The sequence below is a fragment of the Cyanistes caeruleus genome, chromosome 1 (assembly GCF_971803275.1).
Source record: "Cyanistes caeruleus chromosome 1, bCyaCae1.hap1.1, whole genome shotgun sequence".
Classification (NCBI taxonomy): domain Eukaryota; kingdom Metazoa; phylum Chordata; class Aves; order Passeriformes; family Paridae; genus Cyanistes; species Cyanistes caeruleus.
The window spans coordinates 46497300-46510135 of record NC_141701.1 but is presented as its reverse complement, the minus strand read 5'-3'; the positions used below and the strand labels follow the sequence as shown (position 1 = coordinate 46510135).

The window sequence follows — 12836 nt, the reverse complement described above, 5'->3', positions numbered from 1 at the left end:
TAACCCCCAGGTAACAAGTGTGGTACCTGCAGCTCTGTTTGGAAGAAGAACTTCTGTGGACACTGTGTGCAGTCATAGATCTTGTCCTCTTGTCCATGGGCTGAGAAAATATGTTGCTGCAACTTGTTTGCTTGGACAAACACTGAAATATTAGACACAGAACAAGGTTTTAATTATTTAATATCAGAAGTGAAGAGTTTTTTATAAACAGTTTCCCAATAACATTGAGTAATTCCAGGATGTAAAATTAGGCAAGTGCATTCGGATTTCACCTTACACTGTTGCTATAATGCATACCAATGAATGTCATTTATCTACAAAGTGTGATGCTTCTTCTAAAAGAAATGAAGTGAAACAGATCCCTAGTGTAAGGGAAAAAAAACCCAACAACTGACCAAGAAAAAAAAAAAAAAAAAAAAAAAAAAAAAAAAAAAAAAAAAAGACCCTGTCAGGACATCCAATGAAGATTTCAAGGATAAAGTATCTGAAAATGCCATTTCCTGTTCAGAATTATTTCTTCATGCTTATTGCACTTTGAACACACACAAAACTTATTTCCTAGCAACCAACAGGTTTGAAAAGCACAGATGCCAAAGTCCTGTTTACTCTGTGTGCCTAAAGTTAAAGCTAACAAACAGCTCTGTATTTAAATGTGTTAATGTTAAAAATTATATCCCACAGCTATACTGGGGCAATGTCTATAAATGCGAAACAGAACTGCAGGTAAATTCTCTTTGGATACTTTAAGATCAACTCTGCCTACACACTGAATGCAAGGGTTTCAATAATATAAACATGTTCAATTTTAATGACTACAAAACAAGGCCCTAAGACTGTGTAACAGTTTACCTAGGAGACATACTATTAATAATTAAATTGTATATGCCAGAGGCAGTGTTTGGGTTGGCAGCACTGACTTCTGATGGATGCCTGGTGCACTGTGACCTAAAAAAGTTTGCATCTACAATATTAATCTGTATAGGCAGGGAAAGGATTTATTAAAGATGCTGGCATTTGACTTTGACTCCACTCCTAATCATTAAAATTATTCTAATTGCAAGGCAACAAAAAACATCAGAATATTGTTCTTCTGAGTCATACATTTTAATCACATTTCTCATTACCCTGGAAAAAAAAAAAGGATCAGATTCCATTTTCCATATAAAACTTATATTGGTGATTTTTACTTCTTTTTAATATTCTAGCAAGATGTGCTGAAGTAATTTAATGGCATATTGCTAATAAAGTAGCATTGTTTGTGATTAATGTTCACTGTCTATTTACCCCATCAGCAAAAAGTGTTTCACACAGATTGGAATCGACTTATCTCCGTACTCTTTAACACATTTTACAAGGCTACTGGCTCAGAAATGGAAGGATTAGTTTTTTATCAGGGATCTTGGTCACATGGAGAACCCTCAGTGGGTATTCTACATACACAAGTTTTTATGCCGTATTTACAACACCCCAAACTTTGAAACTGCAGGTCCATGATGTTACACCAAAAAAAGATTGCACCATAATATATAAATGAAAACAAGGAAAAAAATTAGTAGAATCAGTAGCAAAACTAGAACGTGAAGAAATGCCTAGCTGAAATAATTATTGAACACAGACACTTTACAAACAAACTGTTTTGGTGGTACTACAATGCTCAGACAAGCTGTGCAGTGAAGAGGAACAATGTATTTTTTAAATTTTATAACCCACAGAAATGTGTGAAACCTGAACACAGTGAGGTAATAATCATCACCAGCTACTGTATCTGAAAGATGAAAAATTCAAATTTAATTTTCCTGGGTAGTACTCACTTAGGTTTCACTGGGCATGGAGCTGCCAAACAAAGAGAAGTAAAATGAAGGTATTAAAGGGTCTATTTGCTTATCAATGAAAACCCTTCACTTCCATTAATGGAAAGCAGAAACCTTGAATGGCTTCCAGAATTAGCATGCCATTGATGTGTGAATACCCAAAGTGTGTTTTGTCATGTTTGTGATTATCTTTGATTTTCATCTTTTAAAGCAAAATTGGAAATGCAAGCTACATATTAACACTCATGTTTTAGGTTATCATTTTATGAAATGTTCTATTAGGAAGTCCTTAAAAAACTCACAACAACTCAGTAGGCATTCTTTTAATGTGTTTTCATTTCCAACAACAGCATTTTTCTGTTCTTCATTATGGCCCAAACACTGCAGTGCTTAGCCCTACTGGGTCAAGTTATTTTCTCACTTGGGTTTTACTACTGAATAACACCACTGACTTGGGGAGGATTATTCCACACTTGGACTTCTGTCAAGGGAGAGCAGAGCTTGGCTTGTGGCAAGACAGCATGGTTTGCTTTCTAAAGCATATTACAAGGGTGTTTCTTCTCACCACAAGCCAACAAACACAGGCATGTGGGCTTTCTTACCCCATCAGAGGAGAATGCTGCTGCACAGACTATGCCTGAGAACCGGGGCCAAATTCTGCTCTGAGTTTTATTGTTTTAGATGAAGCATCTGTAGCTTTAAAGCACAAAATTATGGACAGTTTTAACCTGGGCAAGTTTGAAACATGGAAGTAATGAACATGATACCGTGGAAGGTAACAGACTATCACTTCTGTAATTATAAAAAACTCAGACTTCCAATAGAAGAGCTTGAAATGCACTTCTTACAGATGGATGACTGACCTCCCAAGGAGCTCAACTTTGTAAACGATTTCTAATCAATATTACTAATGAACAAAATGTAATGTTCCCTCCTAAAACTGACCTAAAGTGAGCACATGACACATTTTTTCAGGGAGTTCTGCAAAGTCAAGCTAAGGGCATGACTGGGACAAGCAGTGATGGGCTCCTACCTGTAAAGCACACCGGACATTTGAAGGTGCCCCCCATGCCTTCAAAGCTGTGCTCTATCAGGTGGCACTGAAGTTTGGCAGGAGAGTCGAATGTCTGATTGCAGAGTTTGCATTCATGGTTCAGTCCTTCATCTGCAGGAGAAATCAAAGGAAAATTGAAATTCACCACAAACCTTACAAAGAGAAAGTCCAACACAATCTGTGAACTGGAGCAGCTTTTGGTTTTCCTAAGCTCAGGAAACTGGATTCCCCTCAGCACCTACGATTGCTGAAGTGTTCTCTTATCCAGAATGTTTCAGAATATCCAAAGCCTGACTGGGCATTAAAAGCACAGATTTTCCACTTACAATTAGCACTAAGCAGGAATGCAGAGCATCAGCCTTCAGTAGGAAATGATGACTATGACCCGAAACATCGTTTCTTACCAGAGCCACCCAGTCACGACCGAGCACATTTGCAAAACAGCGCGTGAGGAATTTAATGCTGATCACACATCATCCTGTCTACCACGGGTAAGAACCGTGAATGCCGTTTTTGGCACTCTGGCTGAGGTGGAGTTTCTTGTAACCAGTGTGAGAAGGGTGGGTAGTTTATACCCTCACATCACTCCTACTCCACGTTCCCAGTCCTGTGGGTATACATGAAATCTTTTGCAAGCTGCAGGATTTCAAACCTCCCTTTCTGACAATCCTGGATTTTTTTCCCCTCTTTATTTGCATTTCTCCTCTGAACAGCCCAGAAAAGTCCCCATGTGCCTTCTGACTCAGCTTTCCCGTCCTGTGGCTTTAAAACCCTTCCCGCTCCCCTCTGCTTGTTCCTCTGCTTCCTCCCATTGTCCTCCAAGGCCGGCTGGTGCCTGGCACCAGGTTCCTTTCCTGAGGGTGCTGCAGGATTCATCCACTCTGCCATGAGGGCAGTCAGCGGCTGTCCTACTTAGAAACAGTTGCTAGGTAAGAAGTGGCTTCCAGCCCTGCTGCAGAGGCCTCAATTCCCACAGCGCCGCTTAGAAAAGGTCCTTCTGTATGTCACCGGTGTGCTACAGGAGTAGCATTGATCTCCCAGGTAAATACTGTATCTGCTTATTAAAAAACAAGCGGGAATGGAGTGCCTGGTGACTGGCACGGCTCCCTGCCATTTCCCAGTCGGGAAGGAGCGATTTAGGAGAGCGCCCTGCCCATGCTGAACACCCAAATCCAGGCTGCCAACCTCCCGCTGGACACAGCGCTGCCTGCAGGGATGGTCAGTGACTCTGGGACAGGCATTCGCGAAGGGTGGTGAGAGGCAGACAATGGTTTGCATCCCACAGCTGAGTGGGGGCACATTCCTGCCCCAAATGACCCTTAGGGACTTATAAGAATTGAAAAACATGTCAATGGTAGCTCCCAGCTTCCACTTCTCGTTAGTCCAAAAGCTAAATTTAGCCTTTGTGTAAGTCATGGCATCTTTAGCCAAAGTGGGGAATTAAACAGTGTGAGCTAAGCCAGGTGGTGGTGACCATTCTGCAGGTAGGGCTACTGAAAATTACCATTGGGTGGTTTCTATGAGGTGTCAGAGCTCTTCACAATGGAAAGGGATAGATGAAACCCAACAAAGACAAAGATTTACACAAAAATGGCATCACTCCCATGCAGACACAGCAAACTGCAAATTTCCTTTCCTTTTCTACCCAATCCTTCATGAAAGTTCCTGACTGCCTCTGTTGCAAATAGGTAAAGCCTTATAAAGTAAGGGCCTTTTTACCCTTGTAAAATCATGGCTCAGACATGCTATTTATGGGAGAGTGACTCAGCTGGAATAGGGGTAGAGAGGCATAAGAGACCTGAGAGATGTGACTGCCTCATGTCCACATCGTGGTGTGTGGTGGTTGGTTGACTTGGGCCTGTTGTGCCTTAAAACGATGTAAACTGATAACCAGCTAATTGCTTAAAAAGGCCTGGTTTTTGCAATGAAGTGGCTCTCCTTTGCACCTGCCTGGGGACTCTGTGTCGCTCTGCATCATCACAAACCTCTACACGCTGCAGAGCTTTTAGAGGGTGTGAAATGGAAGGCCTGCTCTGAGTGTCAGCTGAAAAATGTTGGTGGTCCTGGCAATCCTCTGCCCACAGACTGTTGCTGCTGAAGCGCCTGTCTCTGTTACCTACATGAGGCAGAAGAACTTGACTCCCAGCCTGCCTGACCAGGCACCAATTTATAGCTGGATCCACTGAGGACAGCTGTCAACACAAACTCAGGCGAAGGCCTAGGTCAATCTTAGCTCTTTTGACACCATGGCCTCTCTGGAGAGACTTGAACATGGTGGCAACAGAGCACAGGCTGCTGAGGTACACGTCCCACTCAGCCATATACACTGGCAGTCAGGCACAATGTCTGATAAAATCCTTTGCAAAGGACTCCCAGGGGAAGCTTAAGGGTGGGTGACACTTTCTCATCTTGTAGGTGACACCTTTTGTAACTCTTCATAAAAAAATTAAAAACTATTTATCAAATATATGCTAACTACTTCATTAGCAGTGAAAATTTAATGGATTATCAAGAATCGCCTGGGATTTGGCATTTTGCACCATCACTAACAAACCCTTCCAGTGTGTTCTGCCTTTGCTACTGCTGAGAGAGGACAAGCACCACCACGGGGAGCATGAAGGAAAAGGACCTGGCATACTTCAGTCTGTAGATCTAAGAGACACAGACACATCCTCCAAGGCAGGTTGTAAGCTGTGTTCTTCCAACAGGCAGCAACCCACAGCTGCGGGCAAAGCTGCAGAACAGCATCCTGAAAAGAGGAGGAAGGCTCAACAAATCTTGTATAAATGCCTCTTTTTTCCTGAGCTTGCTAATTAGTTATGAGGACTGTACAGGCTGGCACACGGTATCTCTCCTATATACAAATCTTTGCCATGGTCATTACTGAACAGATAGCTCTGGAGATGGTGAAAGTTCCCCACAATGGGCAGTTACAAGATAGGAAGTTTGTAAGGTGAAGTTTCTTTATCAACCTGATTGTGCTGACACACAGTCAAAGCAATTAGGTAAAAGGGAGTTCCATCTCAGGATCTTCCACAAGACAAGGTGAAGATAATCAATGACAATTCTCAAATCACAGAGTTACTGTTGGCAAAGTGTAAATGAACCATGCTAATCATTCTTGAGCACAGGAACACAGAACGGGAGTTCTTCAAATATTCCAAGGAAGAAAGACTTTGGAGAAAGAAATATTTTTATAAGATGCTACAGAAAACAGAGAATGCTTTTTTTTTTTTTTTTTTCTTTCCATTACCTTAGTTGATGAAGAAAAAAGTAGGAAGAAAGGCATGCACTCCTGATGCTGAAGCAAAACTAATTTTAATTACACAGAAATTGTACTTGTTCATGAAGAACTGAACCCCATTAAGGGTGACCCTTATTGTATTTCCCATATTACTCAGATCTAAGGTGATCTCCTGGTCACAAACATCAAAATCACTTTGATTATTCTATGTTGCAAATATGATTTTCCTGAAGGCTTATAAACAGGGTTTGAAAAATCCCCTCACCCACTCGCCTGGGGCAGATAAAAAACTTCCCCAGGCAAGAGACATCAATTTGTGCAGAATCTAAGCTTTCTCTTAAAAATAAAATGTTTTTAGTCTCCAAGTTCTAAAGACCATATTTAAAATAAGACTACATTTGTATAACTAACAGAATAATATTTTTCCTAAGCCCCACTGTTTTCACCCATTTTGTGCACATCACCAGCTTTGGTGATGTGCACAAAGGAACAAAGGGCAAGATTCCAGACTTTTAATTCAAGAATGTGAGACCAGCCATGATTTAAATTTAAGCTAAGGGTACAGAATTGGCAGAAGAGTCAGGAGTTCTGGCTTCCATTCCAAACTCCAACGCTGACATACTCTTATCACCTTGGGCATGACAGTGTGGACTGTGTTTCTCAGACTACCCATCTTTAAAGAGGAGGTGCTAATTTTTAATTTCTACTTTAACAGGCTGACCTAATTACTATCCCTTAAGACTTTTAATGCAACCAAGACAGTGGTGCTGGAGAAGAGTCCAAGACTATCTACCATACTCAGAAGACCCAGAATTGCTGCCATCTCCCTTTGGAAAGGTTTAAGATTATATTTCTTGACACACAACTTGCCTGGATCACACAGCACTGTGGAAGGATGAGGGAACAAGGCTTTGTCCCTGTTCTCTGTTCTCCATAGACAATTTAAAGGCATGGCCAGCCTTTTATCTCCCACTGGCATGAAAGAGCCAGGATGTGGCAAATCTTGCAAAGGTGCCAGATGTGGAAAGAGGATGCAAAAAGCTCTGTGTACACAGTGGCCCCTGTCCTAGCTCTCCGTATTTTGCAAACAATTTGATGGGGTGCTATGGAAGTGCAAAATACAATATCATTAATAAATAAAGGGCCAGTGAAATGTCACATTTTCAGTTTCCATTTGGGATAAATCTGAAATGGAATGGAGTGTCAGATACAGTCCAAAGGGCTCTCCTTCCCTGCAGAACAGAGCTGCTGCTCTTTGCTCTTACTCAGGCAGGAAAAAAAAGTAAAAAAAAAAAAAAAAAATTAAAAAAAAGTGCTGAGCAGCTTTAAAAATTCAATCAAAATAATCTGCTCTTTGGAAAGGTGGCGGCTGACAGTAATTGGAAAATACTGTCTGACTCATTTATTAAAGTGAGATTCAGAGTCAATTGATTTAATAACCATTAGAATATTCTATTAAAGATATAATAGCTTGGCACAGCCCTATTTTTTATTAAGAGTTATAGGTAAGAAATAAGCAATGCTATGGAATTTTAGACAACTGCTGTATGGATTAGACTAAAAATATGGCTTGCAAAATAGGTATAAAAGCAGCAAGTATCAGGAGGAGGAATAGCAAGTACATTACAGTGCAAATGAGTTAGCTGAAGGATGAAAAAGAAATGAACCTTTAATATAAAGCCTGCACTTTTCCAAATCTAACAGAAAACTATGCACTGCATTCCCTGGTGTGGTACATCGTAAAACAAGTCAGCACGTCCTTCACATTATGAGCCCAACAACGCCATGAGGAAGGGAAGAACAAAGTACGCACTGTGCAGCAGAGAACTGGTGCTTACTGTTGTCCTTACGTGGTTGGGATATGAGCTTGGACATGGTTAAAACCTCTCAAGATGGATGGGAATGGTTTACCCACTGCTCATAGACAAACGAGTTTGATGCATGCAGAATTTCTGCATAAGTAAATTGCTTTCCATTTGTAATCTTTATTCAGAGAGTGGGAAAATGTAAACATGAATCAATTCCAAATAAATGCATTTAATATTCATATAAATGTTTAATATTTACACAAATATTAAATGTTTCGGTGCAGGCAGGTAGATTTTAATTGAGGTGCAGCCCATTACCTCAGCAACTAACTTGACAATCAGCTATAAAAGCAAATATAATCAGCCTTCATGCTGAGCATACACTCATATTTGGGGATCCTCTTTGTGTTGCCCACGTGCTGCAGAGTTACTGAGCAACTTGTACAGAGGCTGGATGCTCCCACTTGCATCTTCCCTGGAGCCAGTGCTGTGGATGACCTGGCCCAATTTGTGTTACCAACTCAAGGCACAACTTGTTCATTTCATGGAATGCCCTGACATTTCAATATGCACTTTAAACAAGTGGAACCCTTTAAGCAGCCTCTAGACTGTGTGTCCCATGTTTATGCTTCTTGCTCTTCAATAAAAGCAAAACTAGAGCAGCTACAAGCAAATGTTCACTGCCTGACTTACATGCAGCTGTTAAGTCGGTAACCACTGGGGGCCCTTTTATATTGTCTGATCAACACTACAGCCATCACCCAGCACCAATTTGTAACAGTTTATAAGTAACTTTCTGCTATTCGCCCTCGAGATTGTCCAGAAGGGTCCTTGTGCCTTCTACTCTGAATAAATCTATAGGCAAAGGTCCTAGGATGATGATGTCCTCCTGGTAAATCAGCACAAGGCTGGGCCCATGCTCAAAAGCAACTGCTAAGAAGTCACGTAAACTCTGCCCTCCACACAAAACACAGGAATGAAGTGGCCTGCAGGCCCTGTATTTATTTTTTTTAGGTCTAAAACATGCGCAGCTCCCATATTCAATGTGTTTTCTTTGTAATGTTTTTACCAAGCAAACCATGCCCCTAAACCAATTTCTCCTCCTTCACATTGCTTTCACTCTTCCCTGAGCTAATTCTGCAGCACACATTTATAAGCCAGAGATCTGAGGAGTAAGGAAGCAATGCCATGGATGACAGCTAACCCCTCGGCTACAACATCTCACACAGAAAACAGGGGAAGGACAAAAAACACCACACAACACTGTAATTTCCAGAGTGTACAACCATCCATGCTTCCTAGCTTATAGTGCTGAGCATCTTTTAAATTCTACTCGTTACACACCTATTCAACCATCAGCCACCCTGTGCCACTTCAGGCAACCTCATTCCTGCTCAAAATTTGGTCTTAGGGTCTACTGTGGCAAATATGATCATGACATGTACCTTCACATGCTAAAGAGCAAATAACAGCTCTTCCAAGCCTGGAAGCTGAAATGGAATAGTACCTGTTCCAGCACCCTCTCTCCAACATCCTGTTCATAATTTTCAATTCCTCAAACATTATCATTATCATAACCCCTCAAATGAGAAACATGATCCACCACAGTGTCAATTTTGGTGGCTGACATGAAAAACATGGGAGAGGAGACAAGTAAAGGCAAAGGAGACAGTAAAGGAGACAGTAAAGGCAAAGCATACAGCTGGAATTTGCAGCAAGAAGAATAACGCAGCTGGAATTTACAGCCATGAGAACAACCTGTCATAGAAAAACAGTTTTTGTTCAAGTCCTAACTAATGATTCAATCCTGGCGGGACAGGATGGAGGATTGGATGGAAAGAAGTACACCTGTGTGTTTCTCCTGGACTGTCCAGAGCAAGTCACCATGTGTTAGGAAGCAGGAGGGCAGGGGAAGGATATACTGTCCTTCCTCACTCAATCTCTAGGCACAGCTGTCCTGCACACCTTCCCTCTTGTGCCACATACTACTCCTCATGTAGATGCCTGCATGCTGGTCTGTGTTGATCCTCAACCATAACTTTTAACCAAAATCATGATGTTAGCTGAAGAAACTCAAAACATCAGGCTGCACCTCAAGCAATGTCTTTCCCCTTGCTTTTTTTTTCAGTTCAGAATGATTTTTAGGCAAGACTTTGCCCATGCCAAGGAAAGGTGGTAGAAAAGATCCTAGCAACAATCCTAAACTTTTGAGTCACCAACAACTGTAGCCTCTCAAGGGGAAGGTAGGGACCAGGCTATGACACTGCCTTGAAGGATACTGGCCTTCAGCAGCAGGAAGAAGATGGGACCTGCACTGTGCTGCTGAGGCCAGGCCATGCAGACTCCCAGCAGCACTGGCTGGGAAGCTTTATTCAAAAAGCAGGAAATAAATCCTACAGCCTTCTGCAGTGTACTGCTAAAGATACAGTAAAGGGTGCTGATTGATGGAGTGACAAAGAGCTGGGATCCACCTCCTCAATTAAAGCAAAAGTTCGTCTCTCCAGGGACAGATTTTGAAATTAGATCTGCTTAAGGGAAAGCCAGTCTACTGCATCTTTCATTCCACTGTATTTTTGTCTGAAGCAAGGGATGCATTTCACTTCACCAACTGTTCACTTTTTTGCTTGGTTGCACTCACTTTGGCTGCTTGTAAGTGAACTCTTCTTACCACATGTGCCTTGTATGTTCTATTAAAACCACAAATTGTCTGGCTTCAGTGAGGCTGTATGAAAATAAAATAAGGGCAACTGGCAGTGTCTATTTCTTAATAAGTGTCATGTATTCAGCTCAAGTAAGAGTGATTTAAATACAGCAAGTCCTCTCTCCATCAAACAGCATTTTCTGGGCAACTGGCTACCAGGAGAGAGTTCAGGAATTCTGCAACAGAGTTATTCACCAACTGATGGGATGTGCATAATTTGCTACTCTGTGTCTGTAACTGCACCAGAAAAAGGTATTAAAATTCTTTCAGAAAAAAAGTCTGTGTTGCATCACATAGCTACACACATTACAAGGTTACACTCCATCATTGCAAAAAAATCCCATGTGATGGAGCTTATTTTGGAAACAATTTTACCATGGGGTATAAAAAGAAATTTAAACCAGTAGGAATAAGCTGAGTGGTATGAGGCATTTGTAGACAGATGATCCAGCTCAACATTTACCTTTTCAAATACTGCTTAAGAGAGCACTGATTAAAAACTTGGTGACTGATCCTTCAAATGCTGGCATAACTAGTTCAGGAGAGCAGGCCTCCCATCCTTCTAGACTCCTGCCTAGGCTTTCTGTGGGACTAAATTCTGCTGAAGTACAAGGTTAAGCCCTCCATCCTCTCACTACACAGTGAAATACAGATTACCATCTGAATTTTACAGATAAAGAAACTGTACCCCAAAGCTGCATCCCAAACAGAGAATGAAAACTCTCTTACTAAATTACAGTGGTGTAAGAATCAGACCCTGCTTCATGTGTTAACCATTATGAATGCAGTATTAAGGTTGGAACTGAGTTTTATTCTGTTCTCTTCTGTGAGCTAAGAGCCTATTTCCAGGAAGACTTTTGGAACAAATTTTCTTTACTGAAGTCAAATTGCAATTTGAATGGCTCAGAGGTTGCCTGAGCTAAGTAGATATTAATGATTTAATCAAACTGTAGGGAGAAAAATAATAAAAGTGTCACATTTGTATTCAGAAGAACTAAGCACAGTAAAAATATAAGTAAAAACTTCTTGCTATTTTATTTATCTTTTTTAACTTTTATTTCAATTTCAGTAATTTTATTCACTGTGTAGGCTACAGTTTTGTCTTCTTGTTCTTGCTTTCTGGTTGGAGAACCAGCTTTCTCTGTTATTTGTTGTTACATACCTACTAGTAATGCCCACTCATCTGGTCAAAGTACAGGTATATCTACTTTTAAGTTCTGCACAAAGAAAACACAAATTTTTAAGGTAGAGGAGGATATTTCACATTGCATAAACTAAATACAAACTGTTCTAAATTTAGTGGTACTGGGAAAACATCTCACATGGAAACAATCAAAGTGTCAATATTAATTATACACTACAGTGGACCAGCAGTAGAAATTATGTTTCGTACACAAGTCTCATCAGGTATTTCTTTTGTTCTGAGTGTACAAAAAGGGTCAGAGTTGCCTTCTTTCTTTTGGTATGAAGCTATTAGATGTCTGGAAGATAAAGTCTCTAAATGCTGAAAAGCTGTTTATCTACAGAGAATTGCCTGCTTATTCTTAAAAGATAGGGAAGAAAAAAGAAAAATGGAAAAAAAGTAGGATAGGATAGGGCTTTCCTGTTATATTGGATATTTGACTCAAGAGCATGAATAAATAACAGTCTTTTTCATATTTCCTAATACATCAGATAGCATTGATATTTTGTTTTCCAAATCTTAATACTATTATATCAGTCAAATCTTATTTGGCATCTTTTCACATAGGTGAGAGACACTTGGGAATGAGCAGCAATTGCTGTGATTTTGATCCAGCTCTTCAACTCATTTAGTTGTGTATAAACTTTCTGCTTTATTTCTCCCTAACCTCCATTTCCTCATCCCCAGCCCTTAGAAAAAACAGGGAGGAGGAAGAGGTTCAGGTTGTGAAGGCCCTCAGGTCTATGCTGATAACTGGGCATTTAATTAGATTATTTTCACGTGAGCAAACTGCTTTGCCTGTTAGGGGAGATCTCCTTGTACAGCAATATATTAAAATGATAAAGCTCAATTTAATATAAAGAATTATTTATATTGCTCATCTGATTTAGTTTGCGGTTTTATTTAGGAAAGCATGAGAAAGCTCAATTTTAATTTGAGCTAACCTTTCCCTATTTCTCTCTTTGATTCTGCTATAAAGAAAGCAAGCAGCTTTGGGCCCACATATCAAAAAAGGACCAGACTTCATTCTAAACC

At 40.5% G+C, this 12836-nt stretch overlaps 1 protein-coding gene and 1 long non-coding RNA gene across 17 annotated transcripts in view; one reads left to right on the top strand and one right to left on the bottom strand.

Moving 5' to 3' along the window:
• Positions 1–12836, bottom strand: part of ZNF521 (zinc finger protein 521) — a 229877-nt gene that overhangs the window by 26163 nt on the left and 190878 nt on the right. For all 16 annotated transcript variants that reach the window (XM_086889925.1, XM_086889954.1, XM_086889958.1 and 13 more), the window contains 2 exons: positions 2845–2976; positions 27–142 (listed from right to left, as the gene is read on the bottom strand). In XM_086889925.1, coding sequence (XP_086746051.1) covers positions 27–142; positions 2845–2976 — 248 coding nt within the window. The remainder of the gene's footprint in view (positions 1–26; positions 143–2844; positions 2977–12836) is intronic.
• LOC147655471 (uncharacterized) lies at positions 3835–10670 on the top strand. Its single transcript, XR_015287063.1, has 3 exons — positions 3835–3906; positions 6825–6946; positions 7814–10670. It is a non-coding gene; the product is annotated as an uncharacterized LOC147655471 (long non-coding RNA).